The sequence below is a fragment of the Cylas formicarius genome, unplaced genomic scaffold, assembly GCF_029955315.1.
Source record: "Cylas formicarius isolate icCylForm1 unplaced genomic scaffold, icCylForm1.1 PGA_scaffold_5__7_contigs__length_24384050, whole genome shotgun sequence".
NCBI classification, from domain to species: Eukaryota; Metazoa; Arthropoda; class Insecta; order Coleoptera; family Brentidae; genus Cylas; species Cylas formicarius.
In genome coordinates, this window is record NW_026844341.1 from 3,341,473 (window position 1) to 3,366,451 (window position 24,979).

Here is a 24,979-nt window from a genome sequence, read left to right on the forward strand (position 1 = left end):
ACCAGTCAATAGAACAAAGGGATTTGCGTGCTCATTCTCGGTAGTCCACTTATATTGTTAAGTAGTGACCGCCGTTTGCATTTTCAGTGTCCCCAAGTTTTGTAAACGTTTTCTTGTTGGTTTTAAAAGTTTTTTAATTGTTGGTTTAAATTGTTGGCTATAAGCAAACAAACAATGAAAAAAAAAATATATATATATATATATATATATATATATATATATATATATATATATATATATATATATATATTCTCACGTATTGATTCACGGATGGAAAAATGTGATGACACTATATTCCGGGATATCATCCGTTCGCTCGTTGAACTCCGACTGGAATCCTGCATCCGACTGGAATCCTGCAAATCCTGCATCCGACTGGAATCCTGCAGACGTTTCGCCAAAATCTCACTTGGCATCTTCAATGCTTCAATGCTTCAATGCAATGCAATTCAATGCTTCAATGCATTGAAGATGCCAAGTGAGATTTTGGCGAAATGTCTGCAGGATTCCAGTCGGATGCAGGATTTGCAGGATTCCAGTCGGAGTTCAACGAGCGAACGGATGATATCCCGGAATATAGTGTCATCATATATATATATATATATATATATATATATATATATATATATATATATATATATATATATATATATATATATATATATATATATATATATATATATATATATATATATACGGACTGTATAAAATTAAGCATTATAAAATAGTGCCACCAAGAAGGGATGAAAGATCACAACTAAACATACTCATATTTAATTTTGATGAATTCATTAGCGTTTATTTTTAATATTACAAGGTTTTTGCTTTGAATGTGGGAACTTGGAAAATTTTGCAATAAAGAAAGGCAAGCAAGACAGAACACAAAATATTCGATTCGATAAAAACTTCGCTCATTCTATTTCAAAGAAGACATACCCATTTTCTAGACACAATTTTGATGGAGCTTGGACAAGATGAGAAACCTGAGATGAAGAAGCTCGAAGAAGAAGAAAAAATTTGGGATCTTGTTAACCTGGTTGATCGAGCGGTAGAGCCTTTAATAATAATATCACAAGGAAAAACAATTTCTCAGGTGAGAAAGGAGAATAAATCGAATATTATTGTAATTGTACAAATTACATATTTTTTACGGACCTACCTAATTTTGTGTTATGATATATTTAGATAGGTGATGACGGTACGTCGTCCTGTTGTCATTTCGCGTGTATTTATCGAATCTGATATTTGATTGATGCTTCAAAAAGCTTAATTGATGAAGGCTTTGATTTTTGTTTGAAATTTATTTAAAGGCAGGTCTTGGAAATAATTTGGGTCAAATTTGCTGACGCTAAGCCGACAAAAATTATTCTCGTTTCAAAGTAGAATAACATTGAAACAATGGAAACAACAAAATTGTTAATAAGCATAAAGAAATAACTGAAAAAATTCGTTCTTTCGTATTCCTCTTTTCATTCGTCATTCAAGCTCTCGTTTTCTTTTCTTGTACACGTCATTCCTCTATCACACCACTCTCTGCTCTTCGTATTTCTTTAACTCTTATGTTTCCTCCTCAATTTGGAGCAAATTTGGTGCATGAACCTGCGTTCGTATGACGCACGGTTTTCGCTTAAAAAATAAATAAATACAAAAATTAACTACTAACAGGAAGACGTTTATAATTAAATAATATTAAATAACTGTAAACAAAAGATAACTGTCTTTACAAACAATACTCTTCCAGAAAAAAATAAATTAAAACAACTGCTGGAAATAACCATGCGTTTGTACGCCTTATTAAGGACTGGAAAATTCCAATAACTGTACAAAAGCCTTCTATCCGATTTCATAGATCCTCCTCACTTTGGACTGGTGTTGTGTACACTAATGTTTTTAAGCGTCCCCAGAGAATTGGGCTTAAATCAGGTGACCTGGGTGGTCAAAAATGTGGTCCAGCACGCCTAATCCAGCTAGCTATCAGTATAATTTTCATCTAAATACGGACGTGCTACTAAACTGAAGCGCCACATAGAACGTCGCGGGACATCCTCCAAAAGTTTAGGTATGGTCTGTTTATAGATATAAGAAAGTGACCAATTGATTGATTATCCAAGGGTGGCCATTAACATACAATGCAACAAGATTATTATTATTAATTAATATTTAATATTTAATAATTAATTAATCAATAATTACCTTAATTAATAATAATAATCTTGTTGCATTGTATGTTAATGACCATCCTTGGACAATCTGTTCAAAAGCAATTGGTCACTTTCTTATATCTATGAACAGACCATAATACATGTTCAATAAAGTGTCTGTACTGCTCACCAGTAAGTCTGCCAGGCAGAAAGTGAGGCCCGATAAGGAAATCCCCAATAACTCCAATCCAAACATTTACCGAAAATTGCTCTTAAAAATGGTTTTCAATTACGGCGTGAGGATTATTATCTGCCCACACATGATTGTGATGGTTTGAGGTTTGAGTTACGGGAAAAACAACACCTGTGATAAAAACCTTGGATTTTGAATTTATTTTGTGTAAATCTACAATCTTGGCAAAAGGGCTTGGAGTCGTTAAATATGATAAGGGTAAAGTTGTTGATCTTTTAAAATTTGCCATGGGTAACGTTTAATTCGATTGCAATTTTTCTCGTGCTAGTTTCTGGATTTTCTCCAATAGCATTTATGACAGCTTCCTCTATCTGAACTGTTCTTACTGTTCTTGGTCTCCCTATAAAAGCAGTACACCTCTTAAAACTACCCGTTTCACCAAGTCAACAAAAAGTTGTCTGTTAGGTAGCGGACAGGATATCTTTCTTAATACATTACCATGAGCCATTCCATACACGAAGTGCTTATCTACCGTTTCACGGTTTGTGAATTGAACCATTTTCGCCATAATGTTATTATTATAAACAAATGAATTACTGTCGCTTAGCAAAGCCCACTTTGAACTAATTTTTTTTTCCTAGTAAATTGTCGATTAAATTGCAGTTTGTTTCTTAAATTGCTAGTTTAATTAAAAAAAAAGTACATTTAAAAATGATGATGTAGTAGCAAGTTTTAATAAACAAAAAAAAAGCTAAAAAGGACCTCGTGAATGCGAATTGGAAATCACAAGTGTCGTCGCAAAACAAGTACGGGAGATAAAAAAGACATGACCTGAAGAAAAGAATAACTAGATTATTACAAATTATACTTATTTATTTTTATGGGCACTAGTTATAGCATTACACGTGCCAACTTTCGAATAGATCGGACTTTACACAAAAATTAAAATTGCATTTCGGTTGTAGTAGATGTATTTAAATGGTTTTTATTTTTTCAAGCGAAAACTGTGGGTCGTACTAAAGCAAGTTCATGCACCAAATTTGCTCCAAATTGAATTGGCATTTTTAAAATAATTTTTGTTTTCAGAAAAAGCAGTGACGTGCCATTTTTTTCTTTAAAAATATTCAGTTCAAACTCCGTACGGATGCCACTGATAAAAATAGAAATAAAGCTTTTGTGTCAGAAACCGCCTCTCAATAATTAATTTTCGTCTTAAAATCACGCAGCGTACTTTTTTAACACCCTGTATATTCCATGGTTTCCTTACCTTGTCTGCAAAATTTACATCTCCTTTTTTGTTAAATATTCCTCATACATAATATACCTCAGCGCTCCCTGAATACGTAAGTAAATTCATGATAACACTAAAAGCTTAAAACTAGTTCCCTCTCTGGGCAAATATGAGAATATTTATTTCACTTGTCCCCCCACAAAATATAAAATTCTGAAAATTCAAAATTAATTAAATAGACTTAACAATTTTGTGCCACTGCTAATAAAATTTGAAAAGTCGTTACCGTTAATGTTACGATTAGCAAAACTAGCTTAATTAAAGACTATGAAAAATTTACCTTGAGTCAATCTACGACTTAAAAAGAGAAAGGAATAAGTTTTGGTGGCACTGCGGAATCTTTTATTTTCAACTTTTTGATTAAATGTTCGCCGTTCCTCCCTGAATTGAAAACTACGTCGCTTCTGCTTACAAAATGCCTCCATGCGGATTGAATGCTTTTTATTTTGGCTGCACCCTTTTCGATCCAATGAATAAGTACATTATATCATGCAGAAATCCTCGTTACAAGTTCGTTACGTCCGCCCACTTAAATCCAGAGGCGGGCGACCGTGTTAAATGATTACCTTAAATTCCTGTCGAATCAAATGCGCAATAAAAGTATACCGACACAAATAAATGTTTTGCTTCGTTCATGTAAACATTGAGCTTCTCAGCGCATGTTTCTATCAAATCATACCCGTCTGTGAATTAGTTAAATAATATGCATATTTTAATAGGTACCGTAAAAATAAGGCGGAAAACATCAAAAATATGTTTCGGAGCTTCATCTTGAGAACCCACGGCACTGCATTTTAAGAATGTTAATTCCCATTAGATTTGTTTGTTTATGTAAGTATTAACGTGTGCGTAGTAAAAAGCTCGTAAAGGTTTGTTAAAAATTAGCCTCCACACAAGTAGATTTAGTAGTAAGTAGAAACAAAGATTGAATTGCTATGTCATACTGAAACCAAGGAATAGAAAGTTCTCGCAACTATTCGTTAGAATATATTTTATAGGGGCATAGAGTTGAACGCATTTCCGATTACAATCATGAAAAGAACGAACTAGAGCTAGATTTCTAGGAATATATTATTTTTTCTAATCATGTTTTCTTTGTTTTCTATAAGTCATCCTAGAGCCCTTGAAAGATCTGAAAACGATTTAAAGTAAAAAAAACTGTGCAAGTAATTACGAAACAATATTAATATAATAATAAATATGAATATAAAATAATTTGAGTGAGTACGGTGTGAGAGTATAACTAAAGTCTTTCTGGAAAAAGATATCTTGCTATTGAGATACGTTGACAAAAATGCGATCTATAAATGTTTATTGATTGACAAAAAAGTTACTTTTGTTAAAATGATTTTCTCAAACGTAGACATATATTTAGTTTTTCAAATCATTATTATTCATCTTATGAGACTCGCTGTACTATTTCTAGTTACTTTCGCCATGTCTCTTTGATCTTGAAAAAATATCAAAAAATGTCAACATTGAAGATGAAATTGTTACAACGAAGAGTGTTAGTTTTAGATATGTCTATTGAAAATTCTTGGAATACTTCAAAAATATTTGTAAAGGCATTAAAAAAGATATTGCGATATATTTCACTGCATTATCCGAATTTAAATTAATAGATTTACAACTTGTAAGATTTGCGTCGAGCGTCGAGGACGATTCTGGGATGTTTACGATGCTCCTACAAGATGTATTCAAGAATGCAGATTAATTGCTCACGATTTTGCAACTGATAAAATTTATTAACGGAAATGAGGTATTTAATTTCTTTGAGCATTTGTTAGCATCACAAAACTTGTCCGCTACTAATTTGTTTGCATTTTTCATGTTTTTGGTTTACCTCGAGAAATGTTCAGAATAGGTACGGTATTGTATAACACTTTTAGGTCAAGAATGAGTCGTTTTCTTTACGACACAATGAAATACAGAGCGTTCCATTTAAATTTGACGTAGAACTTAAATTTTTGTTTTATTAAATGTGCATAATATTGTAAGCCCCTGTATGTGATAGCTGAATCTCACGTCATAATCTCATAGAGCGCAATAAGTCTATTTTTTATATGTGAAAACGGTACACAGTTGCATGGAAAAATGTAGACAACAGAACTAGAAACCACACGTTTGACTAAAATCATAATTATTGTATATCCAAAGAAAAGACAATATAGGATTAACTAGCATAGCTAAAGCAGACTTTGCAAAAGATACAGACTGGTCACGAAGAAATATTTTATCAATAATTTATATTCGAAAGTTATTTCATACTAGAATTGGAACGAATGGAAACTTTAGAAGCCGTACCCCTAAGGTAGATGGATTAAATAGAAAACTAATGCAGAAAAAAAAACTTTACTCAGAAAATCACTGAAAAAATATCAATATAAGCATGGTATTCTGACATTCAAAATAAATAAGAACTAAAAGTTCAGATTTTCACGAAATTTTATGTTTTGACATGATAATTGTTTCGACAACACCTTTATCAAATGTAATATTTACAAACTACCTGCTACTATATATACCGAAAAATGACCATAAAACGTTAATTAATGTTATTGTAAGAATTTAAGTTCAATAAAGGAGAGGTATTTAAATTTAACTGATCGTTAAGCAATACATTTGAATGTCTCATTTTGTTAATCTCCATTGCTTTCAATAAATTTAATTTTCTACTTTTCGTGACTGTGTGTAAAATATCAAAATTGTCTTCAAAAATGTGTTTTTCTGTGTTTAAGTGTATAGTATAATTAGAATCTAGACTATTGTTTTAAACGCTATTTTATGTTCGTTAATGCGTTTCTTGAAGGATCTACCTGTTTGTCCAACATAAATTTTAGAAGATCCGCATTTCAAACTGTAGACCCCTGATTTTTGGGATTTTGGACATTTTGTTTTATTGTTTTTTTAAATATTTTCCTATTGTGTTGTTAGTTCTGAAAGCTATTTTTAAACCACATTTTGACAAATGTTTTGAAATTTTTTCATTAGATTCTCCTATGTATGTAATTGTTTTAAATTGTTCGTGTTGTGTATTAGGTTTCGTTTGTCTGCATTTGTTTTTTATTTATAATTTTATCTATAATGGACGAATTATAGCGGTTGTTCAGTGCAATTTGTTTAATGATATTAAGTTCTTTGTTGTAATTTTTTGTTGAGAGTGGCGTATTAAGAAGTCTGTGTATAAAAGAGTTAAATGCAGCCATTTTGTGTGTATAAGGGTGATTTGAGCTGTTATGTATGACTGTGTGCATGTGTGAAGGTTTATGATATATTGAAAAATCTAATTTGTTTTGCACTTTCGTAATAGTTAAATTTAAAAAATTAATAGAGTTATCCTGTTCAATCTCCATGGTGAATTTTATACGATTATGTAATGAGTTAATGTAATTTAAAAAAGAATTCAATTATCTGTCCGTTCCAACAAAGCAATCAAAGACATCATACACGTATCAATACCACTATAAAAAACTTTTACTTAAAGGTTGTTCTAGTATGTTATTTTCCAAATTATCCATAAAAATCTCGGCTAACAAACGACTAAGTGGGTTTCCCACAATCAAACCTTCTTTAGATACATAAACCTGTCCATTAAATTCAAAATAATGTTGGTCTAAAGATACTATTAAGCAATCTAATAAATCACATCCATAGGTGGAATACTGGGAAATAAGTTTTGTACATCAAAAGACAATAGTGTTGCGTTAGAAGGGATTTTGATATCTTTAATTTTGTTGATTAATTCAAAAGAATTTTTTATTGCAAATTTTGGTTTAAAATCTGTGTGGAACTTTAAAATATTTACTAATTTTGTAGAGAGTTTAACTGCTGGAACTGTTACATAAGGCACGACTAGTCTAATTAGAAAATATTTAAAAAACAATAAAACGAAATGTCCAAAATCCCAAAAATCAGGTGTCTACAGGTTGAAATGCGGATCTTGTCCTAAAATTTATATTGGACAAACAGGTAGATCCTTCAAGAAACGCATTAACGAACATAAAAGAGTGTTTAAAAACAATAGTCTAGATCAGTGGTTCTCAACCGCCGTTCCGCGGAACACTGGTGTTCCGCGAAGCTGTCCCAGGTGTTCCGCGAAAATTTTGAATATAATATAATAAGAAACAGTAAATTTTTTTATTACTATAAAATAAATACTACATAGTTTTGTTAATTATTTGAAATTTAGCAAAAATATTCAATATTATTCTAAATTTTCGCGGAACGGTCAATAATATTAACAGTGTAATTATCGAACGACGCAGTTACGTCGTTTGGAGTTACTCCGGGGAATACCACTAAATTTCTAGTGTACTCGATAACGCAGGGAGCGCTACGTAGTGTTGATTTCGTGCTGTTTCTCTTTCTTCGTACGTAAATAACAAAAGCGCAATTTCGATCTGCGGTTCAGCCATAATTTAATATAAATATCGAGTTTTCGTGAGTGTGTTTTTTATTGTATATATATATATATATATTTTATATTGTTGGAAATTGGTAAGATGAAATGCAAGTTGTGTAGTTTTAACAGTATTCTTATCTTTTTTAGTTGCTTATTTTAGCATTTATACAAGACTTTTAAATCTGAAATATGGACAAATTTTTGAAAAGAAAGACTGAAAGTGAGGTTAATGTTGGGGCGAGTACAAGTAGGTCTTCTTCAATTGAAGGAGATATGCAAGGCAACAAAAATGCCGAAAATAAACGTAAAAAGATATCCGAATCAGTTCGGCATTATTCGGAAGAATATCTGAAGTTTGGTTTTACATGGAGCGGTAGTCAAGATGTTCCTATTCCGAGATGTATTGTATGTGGTGAAAAATTGGCTAACAGTGCAATGGTCCCAGCTAAGTTACAGCGACACCTTTCAACAAAACATTCTTGTCTAACTTCGAAAGGTAAAGATTATTTCGAAAGATTGCTGAAAAATGAAGAAGTGCAAGCAACATGCTTTCGAAAGAGCGTTACAATTTCGGATAAAGCGCAAATCGCTTCTTATAAAGTGGCAGAACTAATTGCATTGAAGCAAAAGCCGCATGATATCGCAGAATCGCTAATTTTGCCCGCATGTTTAGAAATTGTTAAGATTATGTTTGGCAATGAAGCGCAGCGAGACGTCCTAAAAATTCCCGTTTCGGACGATACGATAAAAAGAAGAATTATAGATATGTCAGGTTTTATAGAGAACGCAGTGACGGCGAAATTAAGTACAAAAAATTTTGCGCTGCAAATTGACGAATCCACTGACATTAGTGGCAAAGCCCAATTAATCGGATTTATTCGCTTTGTTGACGACACTGAAATAATAAATCAGTTTTTATTCTGCAAGGAACTTATTGGTCACGCAACTGGAGAAGACATATTTAATTCAGTATCATCTTATTTGGAAGAATGGATATTATCCTGGGAAAATTGCGCAGGAATCTGTACTGATGGAGCTCCAGCCATGCGTGGCAGTATTAAGGGATTTTGTAGTCGAGTTAAAGCAATAAATTCAAATATAGTCTCTACTCACTGCTTTCTGCACAGGGAATCTTTGATTTCGAAGAGTCTACCAGCAAACTTAAAGTCTGTTTTGGAACAAGTCGTACATATGGTGAATTATATTAAATCGAGACCATTAAAAACCCGTATGTTCAAACAACTTTGTAACACCATGGAATCCAAATATGAATGTTTGCTTTTGCACTCTGAAGTGAGGTGGCTCTCAAGAGGAAAAGTGCTAACCCGAGTTCATGAGTTGAAACAGGAATTGCTAGTTTTTTTTAGACAAGAGGGTAATGATGTATACGTAAAATATTTGGAAAATGATGCATGGTGTACTAAGCTAGCATATTTAGCCGATATCTTCAGCTACTTAAATTCAGTCAATACATCTCTTCAAGGAAAAAATGAAAATATTCTGACATCCACAGACAAATTGCTAGCTTTCCAGAAAAAGCTTTTGCTTTGGAAAAATCGTATTGCTCAAAATCGCAAATTTGATATGTTTCCGTTATTAGCAACGGAAAATATTGTTAACATTAACGAAATGATTTCAAATGTGGCAGAGCATTTGTCAATATTGCAAGACAAAATAACTCATTACTTTCCATCTCTTAATATTGAAGACTTTGATTGGGCGCGAAATCCATTTGGTGAATTTGATATAATGAACCAAGATTTTTCTATTCAGGAAGCAGATGAGTTTATTAATATATCAACGGATCGAACGTTACAACTAAAATTCAAAGAAGAAGGAGTGGAAAGGTTTTGGATTTCCATCGAGAATGAACATCCATTTATTGCAAAACGAGCGTTGAATATCTTGTTGCTCTTTTCGACGTCCTATCTGTGCGAACTTGGATTTTCAACTCTAACAAATATTAAAAGCAAAAAAAGAGAAAGACTTACCAATTTAGAAGAAGAAATGAGAGTAGCGCTCTCTTACATAAGACCCAACCTTGAGGAAATTTGTAAAGGTCGTCAAGCGCAAATTTCTCATTAAAATAAGTTACCATGTAATATATATCTTTATTTCAATTAAATATTAATCTTCCAATTATTTTGTGTGATTTACATTAGACTTACAAATTTTATGATAATGGTGTTCCGCCAAAATCGAGACCACTTAAAAGTGTTCCGTGATCCCAAAAAGGTTGAGAGCCACTGGTCTAGATTCTACTTATGCTACACACTTAAACACAAAAAAACACATTTTTGACAATAATTTTGATAGTTTACATACAGCCACAAAAAGTAGAAAATTAAATTTATTGGAAGCCATGGAGATTAACAAAATGAGACATGCAAATGTATTGGTTAACGATCAATTAGATTTAAACACCTCTCCTTTATTGAACTTAAATTCTCACAACTTTAGTTAAGGTTTTATGGTCATTTTTCGGTATATATAGTAGCAGGTAGTTTGTAAATATTACATTTGATAAAGACACGGTGTTGTCGAAACAATTGTCATGCCAAAATATATAATTTCGTGAAAATCTAAACTTTTAGTTCTTATTTATTTTGATAAATGGATTTTCATCAAGTAAAAGCCACCTCAGTTCAATATTCTGACATTTGTCAGGTCAGTAAATGAATTTCTGTGTTTTGTAAACATGTACTGAAAAGCCAATGGGCGTAGAAAAACAGGTTGAGAAACTACTTCAGTTTTATTTTAAAGACGTAATTTTATTTATTGGATTGTGGTTTGTCATTTAGTTTAATTAACCATACTTTTTAATTATTGGAGTACGAGTTTTTGACCTTTCTCGACTAAAGAACGATTTCTTTAATCGAAATTTAAATAGGCGTATTGAGTTAGTTTTTTATTTTTATTTCATTTGGTAGTTTTGGACAAAGGATCTCTCTGCTGGTGAAGTTTTGCTTTTAGGTAGGGAGCTTGTTATTGCTTTGTGTCCTGTGCTATGATTTTGTAATATAGCTGGTATAGCTGTCCTTTTTCTTATATCGTCGCATTGTTATACTATCCACAATTATTCAACATTTCAAATATGGTTGAACAGGTGCAAAATACAAGTAGGACCCTTTAAAATATTTGTATTGCAGTATTAATAACAACCACAGAGCATAACGGTTTGAAGATGATCGTTAAACTATTACATACGTATTATTAAAGTATAATGAATAAGAAAGCATTAATTTCAAAGATTAAAAAACAATCAGCTAATGTTTTTGCGTGCATTCAAAAAATATATTTCATGGTTACTTACTCATTGAGGCCCAATTTTAGGGTGTCTTCGGAGTTCTTTAGTAGAGCGTGGGACTCGCTGTTGGATAGATTTTTCGTACTTTGACCGTTGATCGACGTTATCAAATCTCCTTCCCTGACTCCCCTTTGCGACGCCTTACTGCCTGGATTGACCTGGAACGACGAGGTCGTAAATTCCTGAACCCGTTGACTACTTAAACGCACACTAACCAAAAACTCGCGCCTTTTTCCGTACGGAGAACAGAATTTCAACATTTTTCAACTAAATTCTCTTAATTTCACTTTCAGATAAAGATGTCGCGAACGATTGTCAACTTTCAACCGCACTTGATCGACGCGTCTTAGCCAATGTATTGAAAGGGGGTGTATTGTATACCAAGACGTTATGAGTCTGTAGTCTGTTCTGCATTGCTTTGCGCTTAGTCGTTACATCATATAAGCACCGTTTCCTTATCAATGGAAAGTGGCACTACTATCTATTTTGGCCAATATTCACCGAATATTTCAAGAGTGTTGAAAATTAAAAATGAATTTCTTTTTTACAATGACAATGTCTATTACTATCGACTTAAAGTTTGAAAATATCATTTTAAACCGACACGTCCAATGTCAAAATGATCTATTTATAAAGGCAAACAAAATCATTGCTTGAAAACAGCCCACTTCCAGCCTTTTTAAAAGTCGTTATTTGTTTGTTATTTGAAGCAATTTTGACTTCGACTACAAAATCAAAAGTTTACAAAAGTGCATTTGTTATTTCTTGGATTTTTTGTGTGTTTTTTTAAGTTTGAATAAAATGCATTCAAATTTTCTTACGTGGGCCTTTGTTTATATATTTTTTTCTATCAAATGGAATTACTGTTTTAAATTGGTTAAAAATCTTCGGCCAAGAGCATTGAAATCCAAAATTTCATACCTAAAATTTCCCAAGTTTTATCACCATTTTATTTTAGTTTTCTATACTGTAACAAAATAAAAAAAAAAAAAAATCAACAACATTGTGACACAAATGTATACTGGGCGAAAAACGAAATAGTAAAATAGAAATATCTGAAAAAAATATTTTTGCAAATAACATTATATATTGTTTCTAACTAAACGAAATGAAAGAGCGCACACGCGGCTAATTGATACATTGATATATTTGTGAAAAAAACAAGTTAGAAAATATTTATTCTAACTTAGTTTTTCTGCTCAGTATACTAATTTTTTTTATATAAAAATCGCAATTTTTTTTGCAGTTCTTTGAATAAGGTTTTTGAAGTGGTATAAATTATCCGGAAGAACCAATAATTATTCGTCAAAGAAAATTAAAATATATTTTTTTATATTAGAATGTCAAAATTGCAAAAACCTTTTATATAAAAATAATATTAGTATTTACACTATACAAGATTTCGTTCAGTCAGGAACTGTTGTGTAAGTTTTCTGTAAATATATAAATTATTTATCGAATCACCCTATATGAAAAGATAAATCAATGTTCCCCACATTAATAGAAACATTTTGTTCACCGTTTTGACTATTTAAATAACAACTATGAAATATAATCAAGACTTTAAGATATACAGGGTGTTACAAAAATATAAATTTGTTAACCTTTTTTTTATGGCCAAAATAATGAAAATTGTTTCGTTTTCAACACACAAGGTGTCAAAAAAATACTTTTTAGAACTTTAGAACTTTAGAAAGTTGGTTCATATTGCACATTTATCTAAACTAAGTTTCTATATGCAGGTAACTCAAAGAAGTAATGAAAAAAAGGGGGCAGTATATTACCGCTTGAATTTTGATTTAAAGCTTCCCTTAAGAGTTACTTTTATTTATCCGACCCAGTATTATCAATTTCTGAGGGAATAATGCAAATTTCTTTTGTTGTCTTTTATTTATTTAAAAGACACAATTAATGCTTAACATTTTTAATTACGTAAAATAATAAAAACATCATTTGTAAACAATCTGACATTTTAAAAAGTTTTAAAAACTTTGATATTCTGTATATCGAAAAGATGTTCAAATAGAAGGTGACGAAACGCCTATTTCGCTCAGTATTAGGGAATTGTTTTATATTTCCATAAGCGGTTATATTAAATCCAAAATTTGTTTGTATGGATGGGCTGCTTGCAATGAAAATAGTTGTTATTATACGGGTTACCTCACAGTGTCTCAGCGCCCAACTTACTTATTTTAAATGAAAGTCCTGTTATATTACTGATTTTTTTTATTTCTAAGAAAATTTCTTGGTAAGTTTTCTTTAAATTTTCTATGCCTATAGTTTCTTAACTATTTTCAAAATTTTTCAAAATTGTAACATTGTAGACCATTGTAGACCATTGCCCCTATTTTCCAAGGTCGTCCAGTTATTTTGTACAAAACGCTGTTAAAATTTGACATGTCTTCAGACGGTTCGTGAAGCTAAGTGTGTGTGTGTGTGTGTGTGTGTGTGTGTGTGTGTGTGCAAATAACATGATGCACTTTGAAGATAGGCATATCTAATCGATTGGAATCGATAGAATTGAATTTTGAATCACACCATGCAATAATATATAATTCGTAGTACTAAAAGCAAAAACTTTAAACGTTATTGTATATAAATTATTGGTATTAAGTATTTTTCTTCTTATTACGCCTTCCCTGCCGAAAGTTGGCTATCTATATGGCTATTTTTGTGGGAGAGCATTTGAACCATCTTCCCAAATCGTTTACACATTAGTTTTTTGTGTTTTATTATGGATATTTTTCCCTGCACTTTGCCTTCAATTATAAGTTGTAGAAATTGAAATTTGTGACCTTTCCTTATATGACCCAAAGACCGTGCCTTTCAGTTCAGGCAACATTTTTGCTTTTTTTTTTTCACGGATACCTGGCAAAAATAAGACTCGGTTAGAACTGGCTATTGCGGAAATTGAAACCATACTATTTGTTTACTTGCATTGCTTGTTGATTTTGTATTTTGAATTTAAGTAATTAATGTTTAAAAAAAACTTTGCTAGAATAGGATATTATACAGGTTTAATTAGATTTAAAATAAAATACAGAAGTTGTTGCAGAAAATTGGCTACAACTTCTGCACTATCAATTTTGGAATAAAAGCTATATATATGAAATGATACACAATTAAATCCCAACCACTTCCATAATCAAATTTACGAATTTTAGTTTTCAAATGGAAAAAAAGAAAATTTTCCAAATACCATTTTTCTCAAACACTACTCAGCATTCTGTATGCTAAGTAATGACAAAAAAAAAGCGAACATTTAGAATTTTTAAAAATATTAAAAAAAAGTTGGTTACTGTCCAGTCATAACACATAAGAACACTACAAATAAAATATTTAGTTAGGGTCAAACACTTTTTTAATTTACCTCAGTATCGTACTTATTGGAATAAGTTGTGACCACCCTGTATCTATTATTGTTAATTGGTGCTCTATTAATTTTAATTCCGCGCTGAATTCCTTCCAAAGCTACAAGTTAAAAAGCAACGGTGATAAGACACACGCTTGTCTGACACTCCGTTTGATCTTTATCTCTTCTGATGTTTTTTGCTCTGAAAATTACATTATTAGGTGTAAGGCGTTCCATATAAAATAAGGAAGTTAGATACGTACGCGATACCCTGTATTATAGCAACCATTTATATCGCATGCAGCAAGCAACCCTTGTATTGGATTGATGTACTTTTTAGCAACACCCTGTATGCGGGGAGTCGCGAGTGCAAAGGAAGTCGAAACGGACTAAATTTGGTATTCATAAAAGGCGTCAAAGTGGCCACGAACCACGAGAAACACTTAAAATGCAACAAGTTAGTCTTTGTGCTGGTAGTAAAAAATCGGTCGTTCCACAAGAGGGTCACAGAATTTTAAAGACGATTGGCCCATTGTTTTGGCGGCACAACGTATTCGTTGTCGGGTGTATTCGTTATACTCCACGTCTCTATTCAAATAGAGAAATGTATCGCGTAGTGTTTTAAGCTACCGCATCGCAGCGTCACGCACGCACACGTCTCTGATGATCCCGAGCGGACTGAGGTCGCGTCGCTCTTCTTGCTTTTTGTATTTGGGAAATTTGATACGTCGATTTTAAAAAAATGTGTCTGTATTTTGTACGCCCTACTGTTATAAGATCAGATTTCATGCGGCGTTATCCGCTCGATTTTCATCGACCCGTTGGAGCGTGTAAATCGCCTGGTATTCATACCGGGTGGAAGCCTAATCTTTAGATAGTATATTCCCGTCCTGCCTTCATCACTTTTACTGTGATGACACTCAAGGCCCACTTGTTTTGTCCAAACGCTTAATTTTGATTTGCCTGCAAGTTATTGGGACAAAAGGGGCTAATTAAGATGTTAAGATGTTGGTTATGGTTATACGAAAAGGTTTATTCAATTCAAAGATTTATGAATAGAGAATATTATGTTGCATGTACAATGTTGTATGCCCATTTTTTTTCCATAATTTGTTAAATATTTTGTAGCAATGGTAAGAAAAAATGCAGTCTCGGATGACTGATTTCAATATTGGTGACAGGTAGAGACCTGAGTCGCGCTTAAGATTATTAGGTTGTTTATAGATTTCTATAGACTAAATTTAATTTCCGGTTTCGTGATTGTGTTCGGCAACCACTCATGAATTTATTTGTCTTAGTCTTAAGGCTCTTTTATGTTCTTTGAGCCTAATTGATATTTTTCGACCGGCCTCTAAGCACTGAATGCTGTAAACTACTGCCGTCTCAAACGGAATTTTGTCTTTGTCGGATCGAAGATGTTGAGAGATTTTTGGACAAGTGGTAAATCTGGTTTTGACGTTATATTTCTTTAGAACTTTTGATATGATGTTTTGAATATAAGGACAACAGTGGCTTTCGGTTTCATTGCCATTAGAAGGTTCTGGTGAAGTGTATCTTGCGATGGAACTCTTAATATCTTTAATGGTTAAATTATTAGAGAGAAGAGCAGAGGTAAGGTGTTTTAATTCTGGGTTCAATAACTCGGATTGAGATAGTTTTACGGCTCTGTAAACAAGAGAGTTGATAACCGACGATTTTTGGGCCGGATGGTGATGTGACCATGCATGTGTGCGTAGGTTTTCTGTAAACATAATGACCTAATGTTAGGTCTGATTTTCAATTGATAATATATCTGAAATGATGGTGAGAGTTTCAGGAATAGGAACTTTAGTAAAGAGGAATTCTACGTCGAAACTAACCAGAATATCTTGTGCATCTAATGTAATGCTTTTTATTTGTTCAATGAAGTGAAATTAATTAAGTACGAAACTGTCAGTTTTCCCTGTAAAGGGTTTTAAAAAGGAAGCTAGATATTTTGCTAAAGAATATGTTGGAAAACCCATAGTGCTGACAATAGGTCGAAGGGGTAATCCTGGTTTGTTAATCTTTGGGAGTCCGTAGAGACGAGGAATTTCAGAATCATGAGGGGTCACAGGTTTTTTCACTGAGTCCGATAGAGAAGAAACCTTAATGATAGATTTAAGGATGCGTTCCATAGATGACGTAAGATCTTTTTAAAGTTTTTCCTGATATTTATTTGTTTTCATGACCACGGTAGCATTTCCTTTATCTGCTTTTAGGATCACGATGTCGGGATTAGATTTTAGTGATTTTAGGGCAATGCGTTCAGGCTTTACAATATTAGATTTCTGACTCTCTCTTTAGTCCATTTCCCTAAGAAGGGATTAGTGACTATGATGCTCTTGGAGCAGTGCTTATGGTATTGTGCCATTCCGTTCTATCTGAAGATCCTTGGTTTGATCTATCCATCTTTTAGGTGACCTTCCGTTCTTCTTGCAATATGGCCAATGAATATTAGAAAGCTTCGATTTATCGTTTTTGACAGATTTAGTTCAGTGTTTAGTTCTTGAAGAACGGACTCATTTGTACGGTGGGCCGTTCAGGGTATCTGTAACAGCCGTCTGTACGCCCATATTTCAAGGATCCCAAGTACAGGTACTTATTCACCACATTGAAGCCAGCTATATTTTTTACGTGGGGTTGGTTCTGGTTTTGCCGGTCTACAATCATGACAGTTTTGTTGGGATTTAATTTCAATCCAAATTCTGCACTAGTTTCCTGGAGACGGTGCATAATAAATTCCATTTCTTCTACACTGGATGTTATGATTAGTGTGTCGTCGGCATATCTCAGATTGTTGACTTTTCTTCCCCCTGCAGGTATGCCGCCCTGCCAGTTATCCAGAATGTCCCGCATTATGTATTCGGTGTATATGTTGAACAGTAGGGGAGAGAGAACACATCCCTGTCTGATACCCTTCATCGCTTGAAACCTGTTTGATGTGACACCGTTGATTCTAAGTAAGTATAAGTATTATTAAGTGGTCAGGGACCTCCATTTCTTTAAGTATTTGCCACAGTTTTGGCCATTTTACCAAGTCGAAGGCCTTGGAGTAGTCGACAAAACAGAGGTACACTGTTATGTTAAATTCTCTAGCTTTCTCAATTAGTTGTCGTACGTTTCCTATTTGTTCTCTCGTACCCTTACCCGGCATAAAGCCGGTTTGGTCTTCTGCAATCTGGGGTAGTAGATATGCTCTAAGTGTGTTATTAATGATCTGTTTGCATGCATGGGGTATTAATGCAATCATGCGGTAGTTATTGCAGTCTGCTGGGTTACCCTTTTTATACAGTGGTGTATAAAGTGAATCGAATTTCATTAGCTGTTTGAGATGGTAGTTTGTTTAGGATAGACTCCACATTTCAAATGATTTCCTCTTTTGGGATTATACGTGGGACAAGGACAAAGTTGGAACCTTTTGAAAGAACTGATTTTTCCGTTTCCGAAAGTTGGTGCGATGATACATTTGTCAGAGTGTTTGGTAGTTGGGAAGTGTTGACGTTAGTTTTTCAAATTTTTTAATATGATTCTGAGCAGAAGATAAACGGAGATTTAAAGCTTTGCTAATTGCCATTTCTGTCATCTGATCTTCTAGTTAGCCGTTGTGCAACCAATTATAGCTAATTAGATCATTTTAGCAAATGAAATTTACATTGATGAAACACATGAACTTTAAAGAACTGATGCCAAAAATTGGACCCAGGCTATAAGTATGGTCAAGAATTCAGGAATATCAGTCAATGTTGAATATGTCTACCCAGCTATGCTAATGTGGGAAAGGTAAAAATAAAATTATGTTATTTCTAAGTAGTAAAGGGTTGCTTCCTTTGATGTCCACTTGTTTGTGCTTATCTCCTAAATAGTTCGTTTATTAAAATGATGTAAATGTAAAAAAGTTATCAAACCAGACATTACAGAGTGCGGCAAAAAGGTAGGCAGGATTTCAAATAGTGGTTGTTCGGTTTGTAAAACCGGCAACACTGTGTACGCACTCGCGTTAGGCAGACAAAGGTATGCAATTTTCAGTTATCGACATGGCTTGGAGCAGAGTGGATCGTGCTTTCGTTGTCGAGGAGTTTATTGGAAATGGGGAATCTGTAATAGCGACGCAGCGCGCCTTTCGTAATCAGTTTGATGTTGGTCGGCATGGCGCGGTTCCGGATGGAAGAACAATTTGTCGGTAGGTTTTACACTTCAGGGAAACAGGTTCTGCGCTTATCCGAAAATCTACTGGCCGACCAAGGACAGTAAGAACAAAATGTGAATACAGTAAGATTTTCCGTATAACAGTCTCCAAGGCATTCAGCTCGTAAGCATGCAGCTGCTTTGGGAATTCCCTCCCTATAGAAGTGTTCGAAGAATTTTACACAACTCACTCCAAATGCATTTTATGCCGGGATATTCTTCAAAACATTCCCAGAGGTGCTGTATTCATGTCTAGTGATGAAGCTTACTTTCACCTCTCGGGTACCGTAAATAAGCGAACTTTACGTTATTGATCAGCAAATAGTCCACAAGAACTTCATGAGCAACCTCTTCACAGTCCAAAAGTCACCGTCTGGTGTGCAATCTCGGAGTTCGGCATGTGGGGTCCTTACTTTTTCGAAGAAGATGGAATAACGGTAACGGTCAACGGAGATCGATATTTTCATATGCTTAACAATTTCCTGCGTCCAAAAGTGAACGAGTTGAACAACGATCAAAGAGAACATCCCTGGTTCCAGCAGGATAGTGCTACATCGCACACAACGCGTCGTTCACTAAATCTTCCTCAAGAAATGTTCCTAAGCAAAGTGGTGTCTTTACGAGGTGATCTTAAAGGCAGAAATAAGACAAGAAATTGCCTCAATTCTCCAAGAAATGATCCATCGGGTAATGATGCGCTTCCGCGAGAACCTACAAGAGTGCATCGACAATAATGGCCGTCATTTAAAAAAATATCATTGTTAAAAAATAACGTTCCTAAATGGCACAAAATGTACATTTCAAAAATAATTTTAAAAAAATGTTTGCTTTATGTAGTTTGGTTTTTATTAACATCCCAAATAGTATCTATCATTTTGCCGCACCCTGCAACTTTACATATAAATTTATATTTAAGGATTTTGGACCGGAAGAAAACTCTATTAGTCCAACTACATCAACCAGAAGCCTAAATGATACAGTATTTATTGAGTCTCATGTGGTCAATAATATACTACAAACGGAAACACAATATGCAAAAGGCTAACGGCAAAAAAGCCATTAAGTTTACCGTATATAGTCGCGCCTGCGTGTGTTGATCCGGAAATAACAAATTATAACTGAGAAAAATAGTTTGTGTTGTTAATCTTTTTAAAGGGTTTGTTTAGCTATAGTTTATTTGGACGAAATAGATTCATCTGCTTTTTTTTCAGTAAAATAAATTCTTAAATTAAATCAACGGACGAGGGAAAATTGATAAAGGCTAACTACGGAGAAGGCAGAGAGTTTTTACGGAACAAATAGTGGCATTAATAATCAGAAGCAAACTTTAAACCAATGATAAAATGACTTTTCGGTAAACTTTTATTTTAAATTTTAAAAAATATTTCGTGTTAGTTTAATCTTGTTAGAAGTTTTATTTTATAGTTAAGTATGAGTTGCTCAAAATCTCCAGAGTAATTTAAGGTAATCTTTTTTGATGATTTTGTAACAATAAGTAGTAATAAATAAAAAATATATTTTTAATTGGTTTACTTTCATTTATTAAGATAGGAAAAAATAAAAATAGAACATTTCAAAATCCATCAAGTCCGACATATATTTGCGTTTACGAAACGTTAAAATCTATTTAATAGGTACAAACGGCAATACAAGGTTGCCAAATTTTTAGTACTCTCAGTGTGAACTATAAAAAATGCTGAAATATAATTTGTCATGCTATTTTTCTTTTTTCTTTCCCCATTTGCATTGTGTCTCGAAATAATTGAGAAAATAGATACAGACATGCATGTCAAACCCCTAAGAAATTGGCAATCCCGTAAATTTATTCTGAATCTGAATGACTTCGTAATTTCACAGTTCCGTAGGTATCAATAGTGTTATTAGTTAAAACGGACATTCTCGTGTATATATAAAAAAATGTTCATATCTCTAATCATTGTTTTAAATAGTTACAATACTGTTAAGACTTAGTAAGCAAAGGAAACATAAGTTTTCCACTACCAAATGTTGTAGCTAAAAATACTACAGTGTTTATTCCTACAAAAGTAAAATATCCTACAATATGGGTGAATCATTTACAAAACTTTGGAGCATGATGCAAGACAATACTGAAAGCTATACAATAAAATCGTCGCAAATACCACAATTTGCTAGAAAATTTTCCATATTATTGGACAAGCTGTGCTTAGTTATTATAGAAATTCATCTAAAATGATATTGGTAAGTATAGTTTGCACACATTAAAATTAATACTGATAATATTAATTTCGTATAAAATTTTTTACACCAATTATAACTGTGGTTGCATTTGTTGACATGTTTTTGGCAATTTATCGACGTATGCAGTTATTAACATTATGTTTTCATATTTTTGTCGAAATGAATCGAATAAATTTTTATTATCCCTACAATTATTGTGTTTTATTTTCAGTGTGGTATCGGAAAATATCAATATATGTCTCACACGCGCACTCTAGCGGCATCATTAAATATTAAACATATCACTGGTAAGATTGGTTTGATGAATCAAGCAAATGCATTTTACAAAGGGATTAAATTTATTAAACTCTGATTAGTCGCTTAGAATTTACATCTGCTTATCATCAATTTCATCACTGCCCACCATTTTATCTTAGCAGATAGCACCTCAAAAAGTGTTAAACAAATATCCCTCCAGTGTGGCTCAATTTTAAACCTTTCAGATGGGGCTTACTGACCATGACAAGAATCTTTTGCACGACCTCCTTTTGTTCACTTCATAAAATAAAAATAAAGGAATGGTTTTCAAAAAGCGGCACTTAATGTGCAATGTTATTTTTATTAACAGGCCTATGATAACAAAAAACAATTAAAAAAACATAAAGAATAACTGAGGCACTTTGTTTTATACATTTTTTACACGGCCAATCAAATTAAGTGTTCCTCTTCTACTACATTTTTTGTTCGACATATCAAGCCTGTTAAATTAACAAAGTAGTATTTTTATGCTGATTAAAATGGCGAGTGCAAAAAAAAGAGTAAATCAGAAAGTGGCATTTTTTTGACGGAATGAAATTATAATTCTAAAAAAAATATTAACAACAACTAACAACACAAGTAACAACTTTATTATTTTAAATAGAACACTCTATATATTAAATATTTTTTGAATTCTTTGAAATACTATATTTCGTTGCAATATCCTATACCAAAGTTTTACCATTTCAGACATAATTTGAATTTTATGTCAACAGTGACGTTTGGAAGTTTTAATATACCTCTAGATTTTTTCAACTACCGATCTGTGTTGACATTTTAAATACATTACAAATACAAGGTGATCAAAAACTAACCAAAACATAAAAAATTTAAATTGAAGAATCGTTAAGTCATTTTTTTTTCACAGAAGTACACCCAATTTTTATAATTTTATCTTATTTTGTAGATTTTGAATAGCAGCAATTAAACCCTTTGAATAATCAAAGATATTTACATATTGCCACGTTAATTTTGGAAATTATAACAAATCAAAAAGTATTTGCTCCAAATACTGCGTTTTAGAACAGATGTACAGATGTTAAACCTTCGTTTGCGGGGTATACTTAGCCCCTATGAACACAATTTTGAACTATTGAAAAGAATCATCTCTTATCGAATTACAAAAAACAATAAATTCTTGCTAATAATAATGTCTATTTTTTAATTTATACTTTAAATACCAATCGATAATAAAAAATACAAATACACATTTAAAAATCCACAGTCGCATATATAAATACTTGTGGGTGGAGTTTCTCATGAAATAGGTCTGGTTTAAATAAAATCAGTGAGTATGCGCTTATAATTTAAAGAGTAAAGAAAGCGAAACAACTGAAATGAACATCAGCAAAATACACGAGAATTTAAACAGTTTAAATGGCCTAAGAAAACAAAGATTAGGATGTTCATAATATCACTAGATACTCACTTTGACTATAAAAACAAAGTTTTATTGTATCTATAAAGTTTTTCTGCCACTATCGAGTATCCACCTCTCATCAGCTATCTTAATTTTTTTAAATTTAGTTATAGCAGCAATATGCTAAAATAGTTCAATCAAAAAATGTGTTTATCTTTAAAAAGTAATTATGCAATTTTAAAATTAAACTTTAGAGTAAAACAAGAACTTAAAAGGTATCGATACAAATAAATACGAATTTTAAGCTTTATCAGCATTTGCCCGTTTAATTGATGACGGCTATTCTACGATTCTTCAGGCCGATTAAATTCTTATGTTTTCCTTTTATTTTTAGTTTTTTTGGCTTAGGTGGATGAACATGACAGTTTTTGAGGATTTTTTTAGAATACATTAATTTGAAAAATTGTAACACAAGATAACATTTTGAATTATAAGTTTAATAGAGGCGATTTTATACTTTGCAGTTATTATCAGAAAGACGTGTAAATTTTGATATTTGTTTTGTGTTTTGTGTGTTTCTCCATAAACTGCAGACCTTTTATGCTTCGTGGCAGAGATATTTTTGTTGGGAATATACGTTGATCAAATCATATAGTCAATTCGCAACTATTGCGTTGCTGTACATCTTATAATAGTGTAATCAGTGAGCACGCAGATATTGATATTTTAGAAAAAAAGTTTTGGACATTTTAAACCTTTAAACCTAAATTAAGGATAATAATGTCGTGGGAATTAGTTATATTGTGATACCTTATAACTAAATATTCAGTAATGACCATCTGTCAGGAAGCCGGGCATAAATAAATAATTAAACTTTCAGGGCTTTGATATTGGTACACTGCAAAATTAATAATAAATAAATAAATATTACAACTAGCGGTTCAAAATAAATTTTATTTTTATATTTTTTGCTTAGATTGATTGACTTTGGAAACTTATTTTATGTACTTTCGCAATAAGTTTTTGTCATTTAAACTAAGCAAAATGTTGCCCACTTTACATAGAAGCATCAACACAATACACTTAAAAACATCTTACAGTGATAGAAAACATCCTCTTCTATAACCCCTGTATAATTTAAAGTAAATCCGTTGGTTAATTCGTCAGACACTTTTCATAGCCCATTCACCAGAAAATCATATTGCTGTTGTGTTGGGCACAGAACATTACGAATTTTGACGATTTAATTTCTGTATAATATATTTGTCGTGTAAAGATGAATAGACAATAACGCGGTTGGTACTACTGCACTCTATGACACTCTGTAGTTACTTTTTATACCTAGTAAGTTTCTTTGACTTTGTGAACAAGACTTTAAATGTCGTTATAAACTGTTTATAGCTTCAGAGCCGCCCATAGTCACTACGCAGAAAATTTCATTTTCATTTTACCTGAGAGTGATGAAATTGCTTATATAGCACCCAAATATGTCAAGTTAAAAAATATTAATAGTGCTCATCAAGTTTCCATAAAAGGCTCTTATTAATTAATTAAGCAATTCAAAAGAGAAATACTAATTTAAATTAATAGAAGTTCATCTTAGCTATAATAACACTTAAGCTTATTTTGAAATATTGAAGTTATGTTTTGGATGTCAACAAATTGAAGCATTGATTTTCATGGCATGATACTAAAAATATCCATTATTTACTCACTAAACAGAACACTTGTTATGATACATCTAAGAAAGGGCGTCCCTAAAACGACATTTTGTGATCCTTAGAGCATAAAACAGCCGTCCTTGAGACTTTCTGCGCTTCTTGATTAACACTGGGTCACCCTGTAGACCTCGTACGGCGAGCGGCTGCAAATAGTGTTTCAATTTGCTCCGCCTTAAGTGCGTATCATCTTTTTATGACCCTCGCTCGCGGCACTTACATATAGCCGAAGTATACATTTTAAGCCAAGACTCGAGCGGTTGAAACGTTTTTTTTTTTTCAGAACATTTTATTGTTAATAAATATTTTCGTAAATAAAGTATACTTTTTGGAGAAAAAAAATATTTGCACAGTCGTAAACGTATTTTCGATAGATTTCATGAGAAATTTAAGAATGTCGTCATCGATATGCTTTATACCTTCCTTATTAAAAAAAGCTAGCGTCTTGAGCGACGCTTTTCTACGGAATAAAGAGACAGACACATATTTATT

At 32.6% G+C, this 24,979-nt stretch overlaps 1 protein-coding gene across 9 annotated transcripts in view; it reads right to left on the reverse strand.

Annotated features, from left to right (window-relative positions):
• Nucleotides 1–24,979, reverse strand: part of LOC132701744 (uncharacterized) — a 190,533-nt gene that overhangs the window by 114,819 nt on the left and 50,735 nt on the right. For all 9 annotated transcript variants that reach the window (XM_060669900.1, XM_060669907.1, XM_060669901.1 and 6 more), the window contains exon 3: nt 11,341–11,492. In XM_060669900.1, coding sequence (XP_060525883.1) covers nt 11,341–11,492 — 152 coding nt within the window. The remainder of the gene's footprint in view (nt 1–11,340; nt 11,493–24,979) is intronic.